Source organism: Verticillium alfalfae, genomic scaffold (assembly GCF_000150825.1).
Source record: "Verticillium alfalfae VaMs.102 supercont1.13 genomic scaffold, whole genome shotgun sequence".
Lineage (NCBI taxonomy): Eukaryota > Fungi > Ascomycota > Sordariomycetes > Glomerellales > Plectosphaerellaceae > Verticillium > Verticillium alfalfae.
In genome coordinates, this window is record NW_003315026.1 from 321,267 (window position 1) to 345,686 (window position 24,420).

At 56.6% G+C, this 24,420-nt stretch overlaps 4 protein-coding genes across 4 annotated transcripts in view; 3 read left to right on the forward strand and 1 right to left on the reverse strand.

Annotated features, from left to right (window-relative positions):
• Positions 1-538: 538 nt before the first annotated feature.
• Positions 539-2,464, forward strand: VDBG_08725 (tripeptidyl-peptidase; the record flags this gene model as incomplete). The annotated part of the gene is made up of 3 exons (XM_003000883.1): positions 539-566; positions 607-2,262; positions 2,364-2,464. 3 exons carry the CDS (start codon positions 539-541, stop codon positions 2,462-2,464), a joined length of 1,785 nt encoding a protein of 594 aa, XP_003000929.1.
• A 925-nt stretch (positions 2,465-3,389) lies between these two features.
• On the forward strand, positions 3,390-8,830 carry VDBG_08726 (metal resistance protein YCF1; the record flags this gene model as incomplete). The annotated part of the gene is made up of 6 exons (XM_003000884.1): positions 3,390-5,121; positions 5,198-6,621; positions 6,682-6,893; positions 6,957-7,942; positions 8,006-8,074; positions 8,502-8,830. 6 exons carry the CDS (start codon positions 3,390-3,392, stop codon positions 8,828-8,830), a joined length of 4,752 nt encoding a protein of 1,583 aa, XP_003000930.1.
• An 8,969-nt stretch (positions 8,831-17,799) lies between these two features.
• On the forward strand, positions 17,800-20,333 carry VDBG_08727 (conserved hypothetical protein; the record flags this gene model as incomplete). Its single annotated transcript, XM_003000885.1, has 6 exons — positions 17,800-18,089; positions 18,153-18,458; positions 18,512-18,695; positions 18,749-19,051; positions 19,337-19,534; positions 19,588-20,333. 5 exons carry the CDS (start codon positions 18,315-18,317, stop codon positions 20,331-20,333), a joined length of 1,575 nt encoding a protein of 524 aa, XP_003000931.1.
• A 3,068-nt stretch (positions 20,334-23,401) lies between these two features.
• Positions 23,402-24,420, reverse strand: part of VDBG_08728 (predicted protein) — a gene marked incomplete at both ends in the record, with an annotated part of 2,072 nt that continues 1,053 nt past the window's right edge. The window contains one exon of the mRNA XM_003000886.1: positions 23,402-23,541. Within this exon, the coding sequence (XP_003000932.1) occupies positions 23,402-23,541 (140 nt within the window). The remainder of the gene's footprint in view (positions 23,542-24,420) is intronic.

Below are 24,420 nucleotides of genomic sequence, written 5' to 3' on the forward strand. Positions count from 1 at the left end.
GAAGGCGACGGAAGTCAGTAGTCTTTCAAGCAGTCCGCAAACAAAAAATTGTGCGGAAGGAAACCCAGGCCCCCCCATTTGCGGGGTAAGGGCCGCTCGAAGGCCCAATTTCGGCCCGTTGCGGCGGGGAAAATTTGCTCCATTGCTTTGAGTAAAGCTTTTTGCGCTCGGGAAAGACGGGATAAACGCGGCGGGAAAAGGCTGCCGATCTCAAGGGGAGCCCGAGGCGGCCTGTAGTGAAAGGGACGGTGGGAATTTCACATCGTCATCGAGCTCCAGTAATCGCAGTCCCGCTGCGAAGGAAGTCTCACATTCTGTCTGATGGAGCAATGACTCGGGAGGGACTACAAGAATGGCGCTTACTCTTCATTCGAATCAGCCAATGTCTTGGTCTTTCTCGTGCCAGGTGTTGATGATCGCTCACTTGAGATCAGCACTTTAATACTTTGACATTGTACCATCAATCCAAGCCAGCCCTGTCCACTTCGAGCAGGAACATTCATGATCTACTTCGTTTGAGTATATTGCCTGCTACACCATGGTGCTTCCCAAACTCCACGCTTGCGGTGGCAGCCACCCTCGTCGCCCTGACAGAGGCGCTCCTAGTCTCCCGCGCGGCTACTCTCCCAGCCAGCATTCAGCTCATCCGCCAAGCTCCGGCCGGAGACGAGATCCAGCTCCAGATCGCCCTGAAGCATCAGAACATCCACAAGCTTGAGTCAACACTGCGCTCCGTCTCCGACCCTTCGAGCTCACACTACGGGCAGTACCTCTCCAAGGATGAGGTCAATGCGCTCTTTGCTCCATCCAACCACTCAAGGACCGCCGTCGAGTCGTGGCTGAAGGACGCCGGCATCACTGCCGTGTCAACTCGAGGCCCCCTCGTTGATTTTGTTACAACGGTGGCCAAGGCAAATGAACTGCTCGGGGCGGACTTTGCCTGGTTCGACGTCGAGGGTCACAAGAAGCTCCGAACGACGGAGTACTCCATCCCCGACACGCTCACGGCGCACATTGACCTCGTTGCGCCAACGACATTCTTCGGCCGCACCAAGTCGCACCGTATGATACCCGACGACGAGACCTCCGAGCTCGACGCCCGACAAGCCCGCAACACGACGACCTGTTTGTCCGTCATCACGCCCGACTGTCTCGAGGAAGCATACAACTATGGCAGCTACAAGGCGGACCCCGCGGCTGGCAGCCGGGTCGCATTCGCCAGCTTCCTCAATCAGTCGGCCCGCCAGGAGGATCTGACGCAGTACCTGAACACGTTCAAGCTGCCGCCCCGAAACTTTACGACGGTCCTCATCAACGGCGGCGAGGATCACCAGGACCCCAACGGCGACATTGGCGAGGCCAACCTCGACGCGCAGTTCCTGGCAGCCGTGACGAAGAACCTGCCGCTGAAGCAGTTCATCACGGGCGGCTCGCCCCCGTTTGTGCCGAACCTGCGCATCACCAACGCGTCGACCAACTCGAACGAGCCGTACCTCGACTTTTACGAGACGCTGCTGGCCACGGACGACGAGGGCGTGCCGCAGGTGCTGTCGTCGTCGTACGGCGACGATGAGCAGACGGTGCCGGTCGAGTACGCGAAGCGCGTGTGCAACCTCATCGGCATGATGGGGCTCCGCGGCGTGACTGTCCTCGAGTCGAGCGGCGACGCGGGTGTCGGGGCGCCGTGCCGTGCCAACGACGGCAGCGGGCGCGCCGAGTTCACGCCAACGTTCCCCGGCACGTGCCCGTACCTGACGGCCGTTGGCGGCACGCAGGCGTGGGCGCCCGAGGTGGCGTGGGTGGGCAGTGCCGGCGGCTTCAGCAACTACTTTGAGCGGGCGTGGTACCAGAAGGCGGCGGTCAAGACGTACCTCAAGGAGTCGATCCCGGCCGAGGTCAAGTCGTACTACAAGCACGGCGGGTTCGTCGACTTTGGCGGCCGCGGATTCCCGGACATTTCGGCGCACAGCCTCGAGCCGTGGTACCAGTTTGTCAATGCCGGCAGGCCCAGGCGGACGGGTGGCACGTCGGCGGCGGCGCCCGTGGTGGCGGGCATCATCGGCCTCCTCAACGATGCGCGGTTGAGGGCCGGGCAGCCGACCATGGGTTTCCTCAACCCGTGGCTGTACGCTCGCGGCGTCGACGGCTTGCTCGATGTGACCGAGGGCAAGGCCGAGGGCTGCGGCGGTATTGACTTGCAGAGCGGCAATCCGGTGCCCGGTGCTGGCGTCATCCCATGGGCATCGTGGAATGCGACAAAGGGTAAGCAGCAGCTATCTGGGGGGCCTGATGAACGAATAGATTGGCTGACAGCATGACTAGGATGGGACCCCGTGACTGGACTTGGTCTTCCCGACTTTGAGGCGCTGCGACAGATTGCGGTCAATGGCACCAAGGCATGATCTGGTGCTGCTGGGTTCCCGTGGTTGCGATGTATTTGGAGATGCTGCGAGAGCAAGGTTAGAGTTGAGGCTCACATTCGGTATGGCATGGCAGATGACGGGGTACAAGCGACAGAGGCAATGGGTGCGGCGATTGGGAGGTATCTGCACATGGCCCCACTTGTGTGGTTGGTGACTTCCGCTTGAAGAAGCTACAGCTTGCATGTACAGTCACTCTTTCCCCCCAATGTCAAGCACAGGATCGGGAAAGAAGGCAGACCCGTGATCTGCAGATTTTCAATTCCATACATCATTCGCACCTTGGGCTTGGCATATCTGCGATCAAGCCATCATCTAGTGCACTATTTGATGGTATTCTCTTCCTGTGAAGAAACCCGGACATGAGCTGGCTAAAACCGAGAGGCTGATTGGGGCGTGCGTGACAGTGGTGTGTCTCCACCATACGAACACTCCACTCGGCACAGACAAGGCAGCTGCAGGGCCGCCCGTCATAGCTCCCCACATTTCCCGTTTGGTAGGCACTACCCAGGTAACGAACGCTACTGCGTCAATGCGCCTGACGGGATAGGCCCAGCAGCAGCACGACGCTGACAAACCTCCCCACGCCCGATTCCGCACTCAGACGAATCTTCTCGTCGCCCTCTGGTCGAGTTGCTTTCGCGCTACTGTTCGTGTCGTCGTCACTCCTCCGAAAAGGAAAAAAGGACAAGGAAAAGAAGGAGGGGTTCCCGTCGATTTCACCCAGCTGCTCCCACCCCGATCGTCAGGTCCTCGTCCATCTGCATACACGTGCATCTCGAAGCACTTCGTCATCGACATCATCACGAGCATCCCTATCTCTCGACTCGACTTCAGCCACACGGTTACTGCTGCTGCTGCTGCTGCACAGTCTCGACACTCCGACGCCACGCCCGTCGATGACTGCCCTCGCGGCGGCCTAGCCCCCGCAGTAGCCTCACGACGCCATCGAAGCTGCCGACAACCACAATGGCCAATCCCTTCTACGGAGCGGCGCAGCGGGTCCTGGAGTCCGGGTCCATCACCGGCTACCGTCCGCGCCTCGAGCTTGGGAGCGACTACCTTTCCGCTACCGACCACTTCAAACAGCCATTATGCGGCAACAAAGAGGGCTGGGGGCCTCTGAGCCCCTTCCGATATGACTTCACGCCCTGCTTCATCGACGTCTGGGTCGCCGTCGTCGCCGCCTTCGGCATCGTCTTTGGCACCATGGCCACCGTCTGGCTGCTCAAGAAGACGAAGCCCGCCAACACCCTGAAGGACTGGTCCTTTTACACAAAACAAGCCCTTCTTGTCGTCATCATGCTAGACGTTGCCGTCCAGCTTGCCATCCAGATTGCCAGCTACCCCAAAATATGGTATGGCGACTTCCGCGTGTACACCACCTTTGCGACTATTCTCGCGCTCGGCGTCATCTTCGCTATCCAGTGGCTCGAGCATGGCCGGCTTCGCAACCCCAACGGCGTCGCTCTTCTCTTCTGGCTCTTCCTCCTGATTGCCTTTGCTGTCAAGCTCCGATCCCTCATCTCCCAACAGATGTACCACAAGAACCTGCCGTACTTCATCACATACACCGTCGGCGTCGGTCTGTCCGTCGTCGAGTTCCTTGTCGAGTGGTTGTGGCCGAGGAAGACGACCGCCTACGAGGTCTTGATCGATGAAGAAGAGTGCCCTGTCGAATACGCCACCGTCTTCTCCCAGTTGACCTTCTCCTGGATGACGCCCCTCATGCAATTGGGCTACAAGCAGTACCTGACCGAAGAGGACCTCTGGGGGCTCGCCCACCAGGACACCACCAAGAGCACTGGCGAAGCCTTCGACGAGGCCTGGAAGCACCAGCTCAAGAACCGCAAGGGCCCCTCGCTGTGGCTTGTCCTGTTCCGCGCGTACGGTCTGCCCTACGCCGTCGCTGCTCTCTTCAAGCTTGGCAACGATGTCTCCCAGTACATTCAACCCCAGCTTCTCCGCCTGCTCATAGCCTTCGTCAGCTCCTACGGCGTCGGCGAGCAACCCCAGCCCGTTATCAAGGGTGCCGCCATTGCCGTCGGCATGTTTGGCTGCGCTACCTTCCAGACCGCCATGGTCCATCAATACTTCCAGCTTGCCTTCGTCACCGGCATGCGCATCAAGGGCGGCCTGGCCTCTGCCATTTACAAGAAGTCCATGAAGCTCTCCAACGAGGGACGTGCTTCCAAGTCCACCGGCGACATTGTCAACTTCATGGCCGTTGACGCCCAGCGGCTCCAGGACCTGACGCAATTTGCTCAGCAAGTTTGGTCCGCCCCGTTCCAGATCGTCATCTGCATGGTGTCGCTGTACAACCTCGTCGGATGGTCCATGCTCGCCGGTGTCGGTGTTATGGTCATCATGATGCCCGCTCATGGCTTCATTGCCCGAATCATGCGAAACCTGCAAAAGGAGCAGATGAAGAACAAGGACGCAAGAAGTCGCCTCATCAATGAGATCATCAACAACATGAAGAGCATCAAGTTGTATGCCTGGGGTGCTGCCTTCATGAACAAGCTCAACTTTGTCCGAAACGATATGGAGCTGAAGAACCTGCGCAAGATTGGAGCCACACAGGCCTTTGCCAACTTTACCTGGAGCACAGCGCCCTTCTTCGTTTCGTGCTCGACCTTTACCGTCTTTGTCTTGACCCAAGACAAGCCCCTGACCACCGAAATTGTTTTCCCTGCCCTCGGTAAGCCCCCCCCCCCCGGGACTCCTAGCCTCGCCGAGACCTTACCTTCGGTATTGTGCTGACTTGGGGCCCGCAGCTCTCTTCAACCTCCTGACGTTCCCCCTTGCTGTTCTTCCTATGGTGATAACGTCCATCGTGGAGGCAAGTGTCGCCGTCGGCCGTCTGACCTCCTTCCTGGGCGCCGAGGAGATCCAGCCCGATGCCATTGTCGTCAAGCCTGCTCCTGAGGAAATGGGTGAAGAAACCGTCGTCATCCGTGGCGGCACATTCTCCTGGAACCGCCACGAGTCTAAGAGTGTTCTTCGTGACCTTGACTTCACCGCCTACAAGGGAGAGCTCTCGTGCGTCGTTGGTCGCGTCGGAGCCGGCAAGTCTTCGTTCCTGCAAAGTATCCTCGGTGATTTGTGGAAGATCAACGGCCAAGTCGAAGTGCACGGAAGCGTCGCCTACGTCGCGCAGTCCCCGTGGATTCTGAACGCCACGGTCAAGGAGAACATCATCTTTGGGTACCGTTACGACTCTGCATTCTATGAAAAAACTGTAAAGGCTTGCGCCCTGGTGGACGACTTCGCTCAACTGCCCGATGGAGACGAGACTGTCGTCGGCGAGCGTGGCATCTCCCTGAGCGGTGGACAGAAGGCGCGTGTGGCACTGGCCCGCGCTGTCTATGCCCGTGCTGACATCTATCTTCTTGATGATGTCCTCTCGGCCGTGGACTCTCACGTAGGCAAGCACATCACCGAGAATGTCCTTGGCCCCAGGGGCCTACTGAACACCAAGACTCGCATCCTGGCCACCAACTCCATCTCCGTCCTTCAAGGCGCCAGCTACATCACCATGATCAGGGATGGACAGGTTGTGGAGAAGGGCACATACAAGCAACTTGTGGCTATGAAGGGCATGGTCTCAGATCTCATCAAGACAGCTGGCCAGGAATCATCTGGCCCCTCCTCGTCCAAGGCCAGCTCCAGCCGCTCTAGCACCGCATCGACAACCGTCCTCGAACCTGTTGCCACGGGCCAGGAGAAGGACGAGATGGAGGAGGCTCAAGAGCGCGTCCCCGAAATGGAACCCATCAAGACAGGCGCTTCCACTTCGGCCAAGAAGCGATCCGACAGCATGGCGACTCTGAGGCGTGCTAGCGCCGCTAGCTTCCGAGGTCCCCGCGGCAAACTCACCGACGAAGAGGTTGCTGGCAGCCGCACACGACAGGGCAAAGAGCACTCGGAACAGGGCAAGGTCAAGTGGGATGTGTATTTCGAGTATGCGAAGAACAGCAACCTTGCGGCGGTCGCCGTCTACCTGATTGCGCTGCTAGCTTCGCAGACGGCCAACATTGGTGGTTCGGTCTGGCTCAATATCTGGGCAGAATACAATCAGAAGCACCACGGCAACCCCAAGGTCGGCATGTTCATCGGCATTTACTTTGCCTTCGGCATTGGTTCTTCCCTCCTGACCGTTCTGCAAACTCTCATCCTGTGGATTTTCTGCTCCATCGAGGTAAGCATTGCGTCGCCGTCGCCACCATGATCCGGACGACATCATACTGATACACAACAGGCCTCTCGGAAACTGCATGAGAGAATGGCCAATGCCATCTTCCGGTCACCCATGTCATTTTTTGACGTCACACCAACAGGTCGCATCCTGAATCGCTTCTCCAGGTTCGTGCCACCCCACACTGAGCCGCTTCATTTTCTCGTGGTCGTACTTAAACACCAATCTGCGTGGCGTTTCGAGCCGAGCTCGGTGCGCGCCCCTGATGCACGTTGGTGGATGTCTCAGGCAATGACTGAAAACGCGGGGGAGTGCAACGGCTGACGTTATTCATGCAGTGACATCTATCGAGTGGACGAGGTGCTCGCCCGGACTTTCAACATGCTCTTCGTTAATCTGGCTCGATCCTGCTTCACGCTTGCGGTCATCTCCGTGTCTACGCCGGCCTTTATCGCATTCATCATCCCACTCGCCCTGACCTACTATTGGATCCAGCGGTACTACCTGCGAACGTCTCGTGAGCTCAAGAGGTTGGACAGCGTTAGTCGCAGTCCCATCTATGCACACTTCCAGGAGTCCCTAGGCGGTGTCTCGACCATTCGGGCGTACCGACAGCAGCAGCGCTTTGAGCTTGAAAATGAGTGGCGAGTCGACTCGAACCTCAAGGCGTTCTACCCCTCCATCAGCGCCAACCGTTGGCTGGCTGTTCGTCTTGAGTTTATGGGTGCTCTCGTCATCCTGGCCGCCGCCGGCCTTGCTATCATATCCGTGACAAACCACAGCGGCCTCAAAGCCGGCTTGGTCGGTCTATCCATGTCATACGCCCTGCAGATTACGACGTCCCTCAACTGGATCGTGCGCCAGACTGTCGAAGTCGAGACCAACATTGTCTCGGTCGAGCGTGTCCTCGAGTACGCCCGTCTGCCAGCCGAAGCACCGGAGGTCATCAAAGAGAGCCGACCCCCGGTCACGTGGCCAGCGAATGGCAGTCTTGAGTTCAAGAACTATAGTACTCGCTACCGCGAGGGCCTTGACCTCGTTCTCAAGAACATATCCCTAGATATCAAGTCTCACGAGAAAATCGGTGTCGTCGGGCGGACCGGTGCAGGAAAGTCGTCACTGACGCTTGCGCTGTTCCGCATCATCGAGCCCACCACGGGCAACATCAGCATCGACGGTCTTAATACGAGTTCTATAGGGTTGCTGGACCTCCGCAGGAGACTGGCCATCATCCCCCAGGACGCGGCCCTGTTCGAGGGTACCGTTCGCGACAACTTGGACCCCGGTCATGTACATGATGACACGGAGCTATGGAGCGTACTTGGTGAGTTTTCTCTCGTCACACAAGCAACACATTAGGCTGGAAGCTAATGCTCGGTCATCACAGAACACGCCCGGTTAAAGGACCACGTCAACGGCATGGAGGGTGGCCTCGAGGCCAAGATTAATGAAGGAGGTAAGTTCGCGCGCCGCCGCCTTTTCGCTTTCCATCGGCTTTTGCCATATCCTCGTGTGATTGCTCCTCGCACCCGTCCCCGTGTACCCTGTGAATGACCGAGGCGGCCATGTCGTGTGCATCCATCAATGCTGTCGTGCCTGTCTACTGGGCTTGTCATGATGGCAACGACATGGTGCGTCGCGCGACCACGGACATTGGCTTGGTCGTCATCTTTCACATGCGTCCATCTGTTCCACTCACTGTCCCCTGCATGATCTGCCCTTACATGCAGATGGTCGCAGTCCCGTGCTGTAGCTCCTCTGTCTGCCACGACGAAGTCTCAGTCAGGTCACAGACGGCAGCATTCTTCACTCAGGATAGCGTTGCCCACCACCAACATTAAGTCACTTGACAATGCGCAGCCCACTGACTTGACGACACACAGGCTCCAACCTCTCCCAAGGCCAGCGGCAGCTCGTCTCCCTCGCGCGTGCGATGCTGACCCCCTCCAACATTCTGGTTCTCGACGAGGCGACGGCCGCCGTCGACGTCGAGACGGATGCCATGCTGCAGCAGACGCTGCGGTCTCCTCTCTTCGCAAACCGAACCATCATCACCGTGGCTCACCGCATCAACACCATCCTCGACAGCGACCGCGTTGTTGTGCTGGACAAGGGCGAGGTCGTCGAGTTTGACTCACCCAAGGCACTACTGAAGAAGCAGGGTGTATTCTACGGGCTCGTCAAGCAGGCAGGTCTCGAGACGGAGACCTGATGAGGTGTCCCGGAAATACGCTTGTGAAAGGACGGGATTGGATCTGGTCGTCGCTACGGAGCAGGGAGATCCGCTTGCTCCTTCAAGCGAGGGGCGGGAGGGGAAGGGGGCTGATAAGCAGCGTGGCCCAACGGGTCGTCAGCATTGATCCACTCGTTATCGAGAAGGCTGTCGGGGGAGGCGGGGTGCCGAGACGGATGGTCAAAAGAAAAGAAAAAAGCGAAACCTGTTTTTAGTCTGACCCGTTTTGTATCAAAGGTCTAGCCTGGTGTAAAGCTACTTGTACATACCTTGTCGCGCAAAGGAGCTGGGTACATCTTGCCAGCCCTGTGTTTGAACACGCATATTACGCCCTCGTCAGAATGTGGGCATGAAGCTGCGTATGTTCGCGCGTTCTCTCCACGGCGGGAGAGACCTTTGCACTATGGAGACGAGCGAGGACGCAGACCTCAATACAGCCAGGCTACACACTTGACTGACAACAAACCGGCAGCCATTCGCATCTCCTAGGCTGTGAAAAGGGCGAGTACAAGACCTCGTTGCCAAGAGAGAGCGGCATGACGATGTCTCTTCAACACGGGACTTTTGCTAGCTAGGTCGGAAAAGGGGGGGGGCGCTACCGAGCGCCACACAGGCCATCAGCTTTCCTTCAGTGGCCGATGGAGCAACGATGGGCTTTTCGGGGCGAACTCGCTTGCGTTCAACCGCCCAGCTAGGAGGTTAAACTGTGATTGTCATCCTTCGCTAGGTACCTTACCTTACTTACCTAGTTTGGAGCCAGGCTTCAGGCCGGCAGGCGGCTGGCGGCTGGCGGCAGGCAGCAAGCGGGGGCGTTGTTTTGTGGCTTTTGTCTACCCCCAGCCCAGGGCTAGTCAGCCTCGCGCCACTCAGAGGTCGGATCTTTGACACTTCGAGTTGGTGATGAGCAGTGCGGCTAAGTGCCCGGCGTGCGTGTGACCAGAGGCAGCTAGAAATACATACACAAAAAAAAAAAAAAAGAAACTACTGCGATTAACACATTGCCATGCGAGGCGTGTGCGACATTGGCAGGGCATATCCCTGGGCACCATGGCGTTTTCCCTACCCTCACATTTCAGATCCCGTCTCCCCCCCCCTCCCATGACGACAAGAGTGTCTAAAACTGGGACGTCGCCCGCCCGTCTGCTCCCCCCCGCCTACCTCACCGGTCTCACATGGCGTGTGACATCCGGGTTGCAGAGACAATCGGCAAGAGGGCGCTCGCTGTACTGTACTCAAAAGAAACCACTGGCGGAAGCTCGGGCGGGGGTGGCAGAGACACGAGGTGAAGCATGGCTGCTGTTGTGCAGAACTCTCCCCCATTTTGAGACAAGAAGCATGGATGGGCCGTTGCTGTGGGACAGTTGTCGTCAAGGTGGCACCGATACGGCGCCATGAAGGTGATCGGGGCTGCCAAGCCGCGCCCGGCCGTCGCCTGCTACCTGTATTCGGACATTTGCGTCGCCGGGCTGATGGTACGTATGGATGGCTCGACTAGTAGCTGGGATGTGACAGAGATGACTGCATTAGCTCGTCCAATCCTCACCGCCGGGGCCAAGTTGCCCCAACTGAGGGATGCGGCCCATCGCTGGAGGTGTTTGCTTTCTGATGTTGTCTTCACGCATATACATACGGTGCGGCGACAAGTGACGAGTTCTTCTGGACGAGCGTGCCGAGAAAACCCAGGACGCCATCGGGGAGGTAGATAGACTGACACGCGGCACCAGGAGCGTTTCAAAAACGGGGTCATCAATCTGGCCGGCCGGACGAAAGCGAGCTTGCAGAACGTCTTGCACCAGCGCAATGGTGCCTGGCCCACGCTCAGTATATTACTGTTCGAGGCCGGCGAGCTCAGTCGCACAAGGCGCTGTTCCAGCGCCCTTGTGGGTTTGCATCCTGCGCACTGTCACCGGCCGCACGCTCCCTGGTCCGCGGCTCGGTCAAGGTTCAAGCAATATTAGACTTGCAGGATGTTACATGCAAAAGCCGTGAAGAAACGACTTGACCAGAGACATGGCCTGACTTGACAGGCGGCATTGAGTCACAGGAACAGACTCATGAGCTACCTATATTCCTGACAGCGATACCCTGCGCTGTGCCATTTCGGTACAATAGAATCAATGGCCACCAGGGGTTGGAAAGCTCTCTGCTCTTCTTACCCCCAAATGGCGGACTGTGGCGTGCGCAAAATGCTGTGCAACACACCCTGTGCGACCCCAGAACCTGTCGCTGTCGGAGGTCGGGTGTTTGTACCATGTAAGCGCATGACAGATGCACGGAGCTTCATTTCTGGACTAAGCCGAGAGGATCGGCCGAAGCATCTGATTGCTGGACATGAGCGGGTCTGCAATAGGTAGTATCGTGCAAGGTTCCGTCCGAGGGTACTCACTCCTGGCAAGGTAGCAACGCAAACGCTCTATCGCTCTGCTTTGATCCGACTTGCCCATAGGGCAGAAAGACATCCTCGGGAGTCAAGTCTGTTGAAGCAGCCTATCTAGGATGTCGAAATTCGATGTCACCTCGAGAGTCGATATCAAATTACCTTCGCAGCCATTCCCAGCCGATCACGATGCCCAATATGCCTGGTATGCTTGGCACACCATCTTCACCCCCCCTCCTTTGCCTTCAAGCATACCGATTCGGGGCCAACGGTCCAAATGAATGGGTAGCCTGCATTGAATTGGCGTCAACCAACGGCCTTTGGGAGTCTGACAGCCAGCAAACAGAGCCCGTTGGCTGACTGGCTGTTGACGACCCAAAATGAAAGTGAGAGAAGCAAAATCCTGGCTTTGCCAGGTCTCCATTCCCACTCAGACGGTAACGTAGCCACGAGGCGCCGCTATCCTTGGCGTACAGGGCTCTCCAAGCTGAATCAGCCCCTCGGTATGGGAGTGGCAAGAAGAAGAGGGCATTCTGCTACTCCACCTTCCACTCTCCAGCCATGTTCAACGTAGACGATGTGTTAGGGCTACAGGGGGTGTCAACTCGAGGACAAGCTTCAGCTCCGAGGGGAGAAGCCCAAGGCAAGATTTCAGCGGGGGCTCCGACGGCCCTGTCTAGCTGGGCGATCTAGACGGTGTTCCCGAGAGGCTTCGCGATGTCGTGTTTTTTTTTTTTTTTTTGTAAATTTTGGTCTGGAGCACAGGCCTAACTCTGCGCACGTCGGAGGTGTCGAAAAAGAGTTGAGATGACAGGCGGCTATGAGTGGAGCCCCCGCTGCGAAATATGGTAGTAGAGGAGATTGTGGGGAAAGTCAGAGGAAGAGCTGAAAAAAAGGGAGCTAGGAATTCCATCTGAAGGGATCATCGTCCGCTGCAACGGCGACTGACGCATGGTGAACTGACTCGAACGGAGACAAACGAAGACTTTGGAGGGTATGATGGGTAATCGTCGTGCCTTCGCATCGGCGATCCATCCAGCGTTTGGTAGGAGCAGGGTTCCTCAGGTACCAAGCATCGGGCAGATGGCGGCGAGCTCGAAGCTGAAAGCAGTGGAAGAAGGCGAGCGAGCGTGGTTGTCTAGTGTTCGGGTCACTTGTTTTGTCCATCCCAGCGGGCGTCAGTCGTATGCAGAACTGGTCGTGTTCATCAACAGGCACAGTCCCCTTGCATGCGGAAGATCCGGAGACTGTACAGGATGGATGGTCTACCAAGTATTACTGGTGCACGTGGAAACACCACGGATGTGCGGTACATGCTTCGATGACAATGGGGAATCGCCGTCTGTGCCAGCCTGACGACCATGTGTGGAGGCTTCAGGCGCAGGCCGTGCAAAAGCCCAGAACCGTTTGGTTTGCTGTCGGGGCGGCCGGATCACCGGCTGCTGTGCTGTTGTGCGACGTGAAGTACGTCTGAGCTTTGCTGCGGGCTCGACTTTGACCTCGAAAGAGTGCAGCATTGGCTCTCGTAGGTAGGCAGGCATGCCAGGTCGGGGCGATCATACTGCCATACATAGACAAGAGTGAGGATGAGATGGGTGTGAGCATGGGTCCAGGGGGGTTGAACTGGCAAGATCCTGGGCAGCGCACGGGGGGTGTTTGAGGCCCTGGCATAGGCCAATTCGAGTTTCCAAGGTTGAGATGTTGATGATCGACAGACGTGATAAGAGGTGCATGCTCTTTGACTTGAACTTCAGGTACCTGCGGGAAGTAGATGGGACAGATGTACCTTGGTGGCATGCAATGCAGGCGGACACTTAACCCCCCCCCCCGCAAACGAATTGAGGGCAAACACCAAGGCCGGCACTTGACCGCGCCAGTCGAGATTTCCACCCGAGTACATGTAGCTGATCATTTCACGCCGTGAGGGACCTGCCTCCGACACCTTGCCTTCCCGAGAGATGGGTATTACATGTAGACAGGACGGTTGTGGCTATGAGAGTCGGAAGGAACGATCCAACAGAGCCAAACCGACAGGGCCTGCTTGCCGTGGTGTTGACGGCCAGTCGCCCCTGCAATGCCAACTTGGCTTGCCCCGCATCCAGTGGGTGAGCATCTTCCCTCGCTAAGAGGAAAAAGGTTCAAGGTGCTATAGGTGAGATTGATCGAAGGGGGTGGGTTGAAGGGTATGCTGCATATCGAGTCCAGTCAGGTAAGGTCAACCTCGAAGCCGAGGCTTGGGGGGTCTTGGGGGGGACCAAGTTCTAATCAGTTATTGGATGATGAGATGGCTTGTGAAGTCGGGTCATATCCATGCTCGGTGGGGGTGCTCCAGATATTTCGATTCCTTCCCACCTGACTGCGTTAGCCTCCTTCAGCTATCCATGGGGATCTCCTCTGAGCAGCCGTGACACCCGTGCGCCTCTCTCCCTCCCTGCGTAGAACTACTTACTACTAATGAGATTGCACTGGATCTCTGTCATATGCTGCGGCTCTGCCCGTCATCGTTCGGGCGAGCTCTGGCCAGGGGTGTGGAGGGGAGAGGGGGGACCAGAGGAGAGGCCGTAACAGAGTCAGTCGGCCAAAAGCCCGCTGTATCCACTGTATCGGCCGACAGAGGACCACTGACGGGGACAAGAGGGCCCCAATGGCCCCCGATGCCTGTAGCCAACCCACCTTAAGGTTCAGGGGAGTGTAGGGAAAGAAGCCCTTGCCGTCGCTTTTGCTCGTAAAATGCCTAGCTTCCCTGAGTGGTTGGTTGAGTAACAGCACTTTAGGCAAGACCTGCCCCGCCCCGCCCCGCCCAAGCCCACGCCCACGCCCACGCCCACGCCTAAGCCCAAGCCAACCCCCAGTAGCGACCCCCACCACCTCGTTCTTGCCCTGTCGTGTTCCGCCAGGGTGAAGTGCGCCAAGACCCAGGCCAGGCAGACAGGACCTTGACTAGGGGATGTGCGCGGGCGCTGGGGCCCTGAACGCCTGCGCCTGGAGCTGGCAGAGGCAGAAGGGCAATTCGCACCTGCCTGTGGCCATGCCCAGGTAGGTACCATGTAAGGTAGCAGGAGCATGCGTGGCCGCCACCCTCACTTGTCTACCTTACAGGAGAGACACCATTCACGCAACTCAGACATACAGCTTGAGCGTGGGCTCCAAAGATCTACACGGCCATGAGGCCATCGCCACTTGGTTCAGCCCTTTCTTTTGTTAGTATTATTATTTCTTCCCTTGGCCTATCTGCTCGAATATCAAAACCACATACGTGTGGTCCGAACACTCTTCGATGCAATCGAGAGATGTCCGGCCGGTCCAGAAATTATTCTTCCGCTTGTCAACTTTACGTTAGGCCAGCAGGACTGTCTGCCCACCCTTGATTTGTAGCTAACGAAGGTGGCTCAGAAATTGACTGTTCGTTATCCCGCTATCATTTGCCTTCTTTGGTCGTTCGCTGTCATCATTGGCCGTTCCAGGACCGATGCCGATGTTGGTAATTTTCTCGCGCCCAGTAGCCCACAGTTGCTTGCACACGAAGCTCGACCAAATCAGTTCGCTGGGGAAGAGCCAGGCTGAGGCGAACGAGGAACCCCGACGGACGCTCGCGGCGGCTGCGGCCGTGACCCTCCCGCTTAGCCTATCTCAAGGCCCTAGAGCCCCTACTTTGGTCTAGGAAGGCACGGATACACCCTAGCGAGCCTCGTCCGCCGACCTCTACCGCGAGGTTCTTCCCGGGCGCGTCACCTGGGGTGGGCGGCGCCCGTCATGCCCGTTCTTCCCGCTCTTCGTCCCGTCCCTGGGCCAAGGACACGCCCGTCGATCATGGGTTTTGTTCCACTGGTATCGTCGCCGATTTATCAGCCCACTACCACTTGTGTCTACAGCAGACATGTTTCTCGTCTGGCGACCTTAAATTTTTTTTTTCCAGTGCCTAGGGGGCCACTCTTTTGCGATCCAAGCAATTCAACAAAATGTCTAGCGGCTAGTGTCGAATGTACTGTACGACGAAAGACACGAGGCGTTTCCAGAGTCATTGGTCAAGATCCTGAAGCGTCCAAACCGTGAGCTCTCGCAAAATCCTGGGGCGACAACCTAACCAGAGTACAAGTCACTTGAAGACCGAATTAGGATCGAACAAACGCAAACTTTGCAAGTTTATTTATTCGTCCCTTGCGTCGCGTCCGTTCAAACCCCGAAGTGGACGGTGTCCTTGGCTTGCCCTCAACGTGGGTCTCGCAAATGCCCAAACCGTGAAATGCCGGAGCATTCGCACCGCGGTAGTTCAGCGTCAGCACCTCTTGGGCCAGCAAAGAATTCCCAGTAGATACCCCATGTCTCCGTTTACCACAGCTCACGAACCTGCGCACTTCGATGGCGATTTGCGACATGACTGGCCCGGCGACTGGATAGTCCGGCCTATAGGTATTCAAAAACTACCTCGTGGTTACATGAGGGGTCGGCCAGCCGAAAAGCAAAGCAGAAAAAGCAATAACTACTGCGGACGATGAGGATGATGCAATCAAGACTTTGCACCAAGCATAATCACGTTCGAATGGCGGGCGAGGCTCTTGCCGACCGATGCGCCATCCCAACTAGACCCACCACGTGTCTCACTCAAACCCCTGCACTACGACATGGGTTGTTCTCCCACACTTCATGCGGCCACGCACCTTTCATAATTCTTGTTCACCCCCACCCCTTTTGGCTCTTCCTGGAGTCGTAAGCGGCTGGCTTGTGTCCCCTCATTGATTTTAGTGCGAAAGAGGCAGCTACAGGGACGGACGACCTGTAGCTTGAGGCACAATAGGCGATATGTTCATCAATGTAGTTCTTTCGGAGCGCCCGCAAGACCTCACTGGTGTCCTCCTCCTCATGGGTGCCTGGCAACAGTTTAAGATTCGCTTGGCCTTTGGGGTGTAGGACATGGACTCTCAGAATCGTTTCCCAGCTGGCATCACGGCATTCTCCCTCCCCATGGCCATTCATTGCCTACGCGATGCGTCATTTGCCCAGCAGCTGGACAGCTGGGTTGCCAGTGCTAGTCCGGAGGCTTGGCGAAAAGGATGGAGAAGAAGGCGAGGGCGCATGTGGATTGTTACACCATGGCTTGCCATTCGGCGGCCAGCACATTTGACTACCGTTTAAGCGGGTTGTGGATTACGCGCAACGCAACGAACGGTATGCCATCGTCACGCACTTGACGCACATACTTTCACAAAGTGTGGCTCTCCGAAATTCGTTGGACGGTTGCTGGACGCTGGATATGGTCAGCCACTGACTGCACAGAATACACATAACAAGATCCAAAGCAGACGCCTGCAGCGGTTTGTGGTGGGCAATCTAGGCGCAGTCTTCCACCTGGATGGAACCCGAGGCACGGTATTGGATGGACTTGGGGAGCTGCTTCTGGACCCCCTCACCCCCTCTCCACATCCTATCAACACGCCAGACCAGGGTGCTTCTGCATGCCTACCGCCCTTGTCATCTATCACAAAAGGCAGGGAGCAGGTACCTCGAGTATGGATACCTCCCAGTCGAGCCAGTTGACCATTCCCTCTCTACCGAGTTCAAGAGGACCTTATCCTTCTCCACTGGCATCGGGTTCGTGTCAGGAACTCTTGTCGCCATCTTCCTCCCCTCCAACCGTCGCTGCGTGGGATCTCCTTCATCCGTTCGCATACCGCAGCCCGTGGCGCATGAGTGCAGAGAGGTGTTACATCGGTCTCGTCGGAGGTATCGTTGCTCACCCACCTCCTCTTGATTGCCCTTCTCGACAGGAAGCCATCCACCTATCCGTCCTCGCATCGAATCTTGTCTCCAGCAGCTTGCCCGTGTCTTGAGCAGACACTGTCCGACTAACGGGAGACTGCGTCTGGGCTCCCCCTCCTCCTTCGTCAGCTGCGTCTGCTCGTTGGCTCATCGAGTCACGTCGATCGCCCAATCGTGCTCTGCATCGTCTCGGTTTGCCATTCCATCGCAAGCATCTCCCCTGCGGCTCCCTCTGCACCAAGGTTGGCCTCTGCCGCCGACGTGTGGAGATCGATAGCACTGGCACTGGATCAAGTCACCCTGCCCCAAGCCTCAAACAACCGACATATTGCCATACCTGGCTGGTCGTCCACTCACCTCGCCTCGATCTTCACCTCACCATTGCCTTCATCCTAGGATCAGCCTTCACCACGCCGACACAGGACCCTTTCTAGCCAAAGCCACTAAGACAGGACGTGAACCAGTGGAGAGCTCATCCCCCCGATGTCTCAGACCACACTGCACGCCAACAGGACTGTAAAGCGTTGCTCAACAACACTTCTCTGCCGCCCAGTTTGATCAGTCACCTTGGAACTCTGCTCTCGAACGCCCCATTGCTAGGCGAAATCTAAGCTCCTGTCACCTCTGACAGCTAGAGACTGTGCTTCTTTGTCCATCACCACCGGACAAAAAGCCCTTGCAACAGCCTCTGCCAGCAATTTGGCCTTTCGGCTGGGCACTGCGTTTGCACATCAGCTCTCCTTTTCAAGGCTCCCGGTCCTTCCAACGCGGGCTCCCGTCCGGCCACTTCACTCCCGCGTCAACAGTCACATCACAACTTCTGTCAGCACTCTTCTTTACGGAACCGCGGCCACAAAGTCCACAGGAGCGGTCTGATAATTAACTGACAGCTCGCCATCCTTCTGACGCAGCTCTTTCTTTCTATCTTCTGCACACGCTTGTCATCGGACTACATAGTAACGCGAACTTCATTAACGCAGTACTTGCGACAGCAGCTCGTTCTCACACAAGCCGTATTCCGCCTAACTTGAGCACCTGGTGTCACATCGGCTTCTGATTCACACCGCCGGGCCTCAACCGACATCCGACTGCAGCGGGAGCGCAGTAAGCCAATCCATGCTCTGGTTCTTTCCTCACAGATTAGCACTTTTGTCTGACTCGACCTAGTCATACGTCGTATCCAAGTCGCCTCTGGCTCAGCTCCGCCAACAGATACGACAGAGTGCACACTTGCTCCGCTTGCTGTTCCTTAAAAGGCAGATCGAACAACGACCCTCTCGTTACAGAGTGACCCGGAGCGGAGTCGCCTGAACTTACTTCGCTGTCATCATGGTCAATGTGCGGGGTGACTGGTCAAGAGAGGCCTTCCCCCGACATCAGCCACAATGGCACCAGCACCAAGACCGGAGTGTTGAGACGACATATGATGAAGGGCGTTATCACGAACTAAATGATGCGCGTCGGCCACCTCTTGTGAGATTGAACAGGCAAAAAACACTGGACCGTTCTGACTTCGTTTACTCCAGGACATTGAGAAGGCTCTGCGAGAACACTGCAACATTCCTGCGCGGCACTACTTTGTGGCTGCCATACTCGACGATGGTTCCACGCAAACATTCTCTGGCCCAGGTCGAAACCACCCAAGCTCTGCCAGTTCATTCTTCGACATGGATCGTTTTCGACAGCAAGTGAGGAGAGCAGACGCGGGCGGTACGTCTATGTTAACATGCAACCCTTGGGCTACGCGTACTTACACATCACAGCCATTGGCCCCATGCACGATGATCCTGAACTGAGCTATGCCAGTGAACAGTACAGGCAACAAGCGCCATTAGGATATGGATCCAGCGCAGCAGAGAGACGTCGACAGGGCAGCGAGGTATTCGGTTCTGACGATTTTTCTCAACCGCGAAAGAGGGCTAGGGCGTACCGGAGACCCATCGATGACGATAGCGACATCCCGTCTGTGACGATGGGCCCTGTGACAAAGGGGCTGAAAATAGGCGACACCGATGAGGTGAGGAAGTTCTACGATCAGCGATTCAGGAACTGCCAACAGACAGCCTGTAAGCTCATCGCCAAAGCTTGGGTTAAAGTAGTCGAGCCCAAGAAACAGACAAACCATCCTTACACTGGACAAGAGGAGAAGGCACCGGACTGGTGGCCGAAACCCTGGGGCACGACGAAGGAAGAAAAGGTTCGGCACAAAGAGCCTGATCATCTTTACAAAAGAGGTATATGGCTCACAACAGCCTCCCCATGAACCCCCCCCCCCCTCTCCAAAAGAAGTCTGCCTATTAACGCCCGTACAGAACGTGTTTACCTGTTGTGCCACATCCTTCGAATGATAGTAGAGCCCAACGAAAAACAGCACCCATCTATTCAGAAGATGAATCTTACGGTCGAAAAACTCAAGGAAGCGACAGAGGAAGCCTTGTCCATGTTTTTCTCTGCCAAGGAGAATCAGAAGAACGCCAAGAAGAAGCCGTATCTGGATGAGATTTTTAAGGTTGCGCTCAGCGAACAGCGGTTCAAGCATGGAGAGATAGGTATTTCACCCTCCGACCATGGCCGCAGTGACGATGCACGCTAACCGATCAAGATGCGGATACACAGGTCTTCGTCATGGCCGAAGAGCGATTTCCAGGGGCTGGCATGTCGGAACACGATGACAGTGCTCCCGTCAAGGATGAGTGCGAACCTCAGTCGGCTTCCAGCACGTCGCCTTCCAAATCCACTGCGACCCATGACACCCTTATGCACGGTTCAAGTCACGACCACAGCCCTGCCGGGGGGCTTCAGGGCAGCTCGTACATGGATGGTCTGCCTCCTCGCGGAGGTGCACCGTATACGCAGCAGCTGCTTCAGCCCAGCATGCACGCGGACCAGCACTTTGTCGATAGCGAAAGACTTCATTCGTCAAGCGGTATACCGATGCATGATATCGGCCCTGGCCCTCAAGATGGCCACCGCAGGGCTTCGCTCTACACTTCACCTACCGAATATGCCAACCCACAGTCTGCGGGCATCTACAATCAGTCGTGGCAGCCAGGGACAACAGCGCCTGGCCCGGCCTCTATCTACCCATTTTCGTCGACGCCTACTCCGCCTAGCCAATTCAACAATCATGCTGGCGTGCCACTCGCCCAAACTCCTTTCATTGCAGCACAATACGACGGCCTCTCGCGGGGAAACTTTGAACAGGGCGGTATGTTCCCATCCGGAACAACTGCAAACCAGGGCCATGTACAAGGCTCTCAGGGTTTCCCCACGTACACACTAGGCCATGATGGACGGTCCATGTCCAATGCCGGCGTCAAGTCTGACACGCTGCCTCGGCTCCAATAATTTCGGTGCTTCTAGTCAGGTTTTCATCACCAGGAGGGACGGCAAAAAGCATAAATTCCGGCAGGGCTTCTGATTCCTCAACACCAGTAAATACCAGGCGCAAGGTTATCCTACATATCATGGCGATCAAGATTGTGCGTTCTGAACTTTGTTGTTTCCTCCTGTTTGGAAGGTTGGGCGAACCCGTGGGTTGGGGCGATTCTGTCTGTCGTGCGAAGGTTCGCACTTGGGCGGGCCGACGGCACGTCACATTTGGCTATGCGATGCGAGCGTCATAGTTGCGTTTGGTTTTTGTTTGGTAACCGGTTTTGCTTTTGTTTGTTTAGTTGGTCCTCCACAGAACGGGCGCCCATGTCAAGCAAGGGAGCGGAGGAAAGGGAGCGAGAGGGATTAATGATTTGTGAGTTTCTTCCATTGCTCTGTCTATCTCGGAGGGGGGAGCGTGACGCGAGCCAGAAGGAGGCGTAGCAGCACGTATAATCGGCTGTATGGCTTATGTTTTGAGATACTCATTTGCAGGAAGACTCCGGCGGAACGGACAGGACGTTGGATGTGTCGGTTCATTGCTTGATGAATTGATGACTGCCATGGGCACGATGGGCTGGCTGGGGCGGCCACCAAGGCTCTTCCCAAATGACAAGGCTTGTTTTTGTTGAGCCACGATTTCCGCGACTACAGTGTGACCAAGATACTTGCAAAGCGCGCCGGCTGGCGTTCCGACCAATATTACGAAGAATGACAGGTTCCATTGAGAGCAACTCCATGGCAGCCGGGCCACCTGCGACCAAGACCAACGTGACGTGACGTGACGTTCGTGACGAGCCAAGTAGCAAGCAAGCAAAGCAGCAACAGAACCATTACGTCAGGTCCCTCCCATGATGGCCACGCCTAGACGCATCTCTGGATCACTCAACCGCAGGTCGTGGGATCGAGACAACTCCACTTCATCGCCAGACACTAGACACGCGACGACCGGAAAAGAGCGAGATTTGATACATCGCATATCAGAAATGCCATCTGGCCCGGGATATGGCTCCCGCGCGACACGCCATCACGTTTTTGATCCTAGGGGCACGGCAGAGCAGGAGAAGGCGCGATGGTACACACCCAGCGGAAGGAGCCGCGCTTGACCCACGCCCCTCCCTTTAAAACCTTGTCGATGGGGATGATCGGGTGGATGTGCGCAGGGCGAGAAGGGAGAGAAGGGGGGGGGGGCGGGCGGCGGACACCGAAGCATTGCCCATGGTGTTTGTTCCTCTGTACCCCGCCCAAACCGTGGTACTGTAAGGGAAATAGGGCAGCAGACCCCACCTAGCGCGGGCTGATCCCGGTCACCGGTCCGACCGGTGAGAGAGTGGATACCCCCCTTTCCCCGGGAGCAGCCGCGGGCCAGGGTTCGTTTGCCTGGACCGGACTTTTTCTTTGGGCCTGAGTCTTGAATTCTCCTCAACCTGCTCCCGATCTCAACCAAGATTTTTTTACCCCCCCTCCTCTGGTGTTTTAGACTTTGGCGTCCCCGGTTTTTGGAGGGAGGGGGGGGTGTCATTCTTCTTCGGGAGCAAAACTTGAGAATTGACAGAAAGCTGGCTGGAGTAACACCCCCCTCCCTTTCAGATCACATCGCGCACACCCATCATTCCCGCTCCCATTCTTTGGAGGTGGGGGAGGGGGGGGGAGGGACGCCCCACGATTCCCTTGATTAGCTAGATCTTGGGTTCCCGTCATGCTGGTGGAGATATCTGGGAATCGTGTCAAGCCAGCAAGGGTGGGTTGCAGTTGATCTTCTGGTCAGATTGGCACTTCCTTCCGGCTGGAGGCTCTGACTGCCGAGGGAAGAGAGGGGGTTCCAGGTTCAGATCTTGGGGAGAGTGAGTGAAAGGCTGAGCGAGGGCTTGAGGATGATACTACCAAGGCCATGTGACAATGTAAATTATGCTAGAGCCTGGTGACCGGGGTCCCATTGCGTTGTGGATAAACTCCAAGTTCTGTCTTGGGCGTCGCGAACGCGGGAAAAGAAACGAGCGATTCTTCAGCCATGGGCCTAGGCCATAGGTTTGAGTCTGGGGGCGTCCATTGTTTGACGACCATCGTCGGCGCACGCGGCCAAGCTGCACCGCAAAGCCTTGCCAGGGCTCCTCCTTAAGGCGAGGCAAGCAAACAGCAGGCTGGGGCCTTGCTCATGCCTCTCACCTTTCATTTGTATGCCTCTTTGTCCCTTTTTTTCTGTCTGCCTGTCAAATGAGAGTCATGCTAAAAACCCGACTGATCACATCTCGCCTGTTTGCTTGTGAGCCCCGTCAAACCTACATAGGGGAGTCTGCAGCAAGCTGGTCGCGCCAACACGACTCAGCGCCCTCAGATCCATGTCAATAGCTCGCACCCACATCGCCCGCCCCCCTCTTATTGTCGGTCGGGGAACATGAAAAAGAGCTGATGCAGTCGACAAATGAAACGGAAGTAAACAGTTCGAAAGAAGACACCTGCAGAGTGGGGGTGTTCCGTTCCAGCTACCGGGTTGACCTTGGTTTCCTTCCCCCCTTCCTCCTTCCCCCCCTTCCTCCTCCCCCCCCGTAAAACCACCGTGGCCAGGTTGCCTTGCAGACCAAACATACTCTGCACAGCAAGCACGCAAGCACGGCACAAAACGAAACAAGGCAGACGGAGCAGAATTTCGATCGGCTGCAACCTCTGCATGCGGGGCCATGCATATACATACACAAGCCTGCTCTACCCCCCTTGCTACGGTGGATGCCGCGCTGATCCTGCACTGTTCGTGGGCTGTGTTGCGAGAAGCGGGTGGTGGCGGAAAGGAGGAGAGAGAGAAAGGAACTAAGAAAGAAAGAAAGAAAGAAAAACCAAGTTGCATCGCGTGTTGCGGATACTGGCCCCCTTCATGCAAGCAGCGTGCCGTCTCATCCGCGCATGCCGTTCTCCGCCTCTGGCCATGGGGTGGCGGGGAATCAGTTTGCACAGTTTGTGCTGTAAGGTGTCGATAGTCTCCGGTACACAGCGTCTCCGGTGGGCAAACGGAGCTAAACGCGGCGATTGGGCCGTCACATATATAGGAGCTACGCCGCCCGCCCGCCGGATGACACCGTGCCCGGGCTGCTGGCTGGGTAGCGAGGAGGCGGCCTCAGGAGAGGCCGAACCTTGCCTGAGAAAGCCGCACCATGTTTCCACCTTGTTTTCTTCTTCTTCTTGGTGCATGCTGTAGCTTGACATAGGTTCGAAGTCATACAGGGGATGCCTTGGCTGATACCTTGTCCAGAGAAATCCAGACCAGAGGGAACGTATCGAACCTGTCAGGCCACTGGTTTGAACCATTCGAACGACGTGTCTCTTTTGGCACTTTGGCATTGCAGAAAAAAAAGAGCCCCTCGAGAAGGGGGGAAGCACTCTATCAGACAGAATACTCCGACACAGTACACGCGCGCTGATGAAATTCCTGGTGCGCTTCAGAACCCCTCGTCCAGCCTCCCTGTCAGCCTGCCTGCCTTGTCCTTCCTGAATTAGTGGCGACCACTGCTCCGACTACCGGCAGTGCTCGCTGAACGCCGAATGCTTATACCAACGCCGATGGAAAAGACAAGTAGATAATTCCAGACGATGCCTTCCTATTCAAGGAAGGCGCCGTATTCGCACACGCTCCAAGTCATCAACACAGCCACATTCGTCTCGAGATAAATCATCTCCACTGTAGGGAAAGGAAGGCTAAAAGTCAGCCCCGCCACGTCCGTGGGTCAACTGACGACTGGTAGGCTTCACGGCACAGGGAAGCTGCCTAGGCTACGTATGATCCGAACACAACATGTCTGAGGTTGACCTCTTTGTGTAACCATGTCCGCTAAAACCGCTGTGTGGCGACTTATACAAGCCATGCAGACCACAAGGGAAGTGCGGACGACGCGGGAGCCTCGGACGTCTCCTGCTGCGTGCTCGGCGGGGAAGATGAGGAATGCCGAGGTTGGTGAGAACGGACATTCTAGATCGCTGCCGGCGCCTCGTCCTTGTTTTGCTGAGGCAGCGAGAGGCCGGCGTTTTGAGCCACGCGTTTCCATGTCTCGAGCTCCTTGTAGAGACGTTCAGA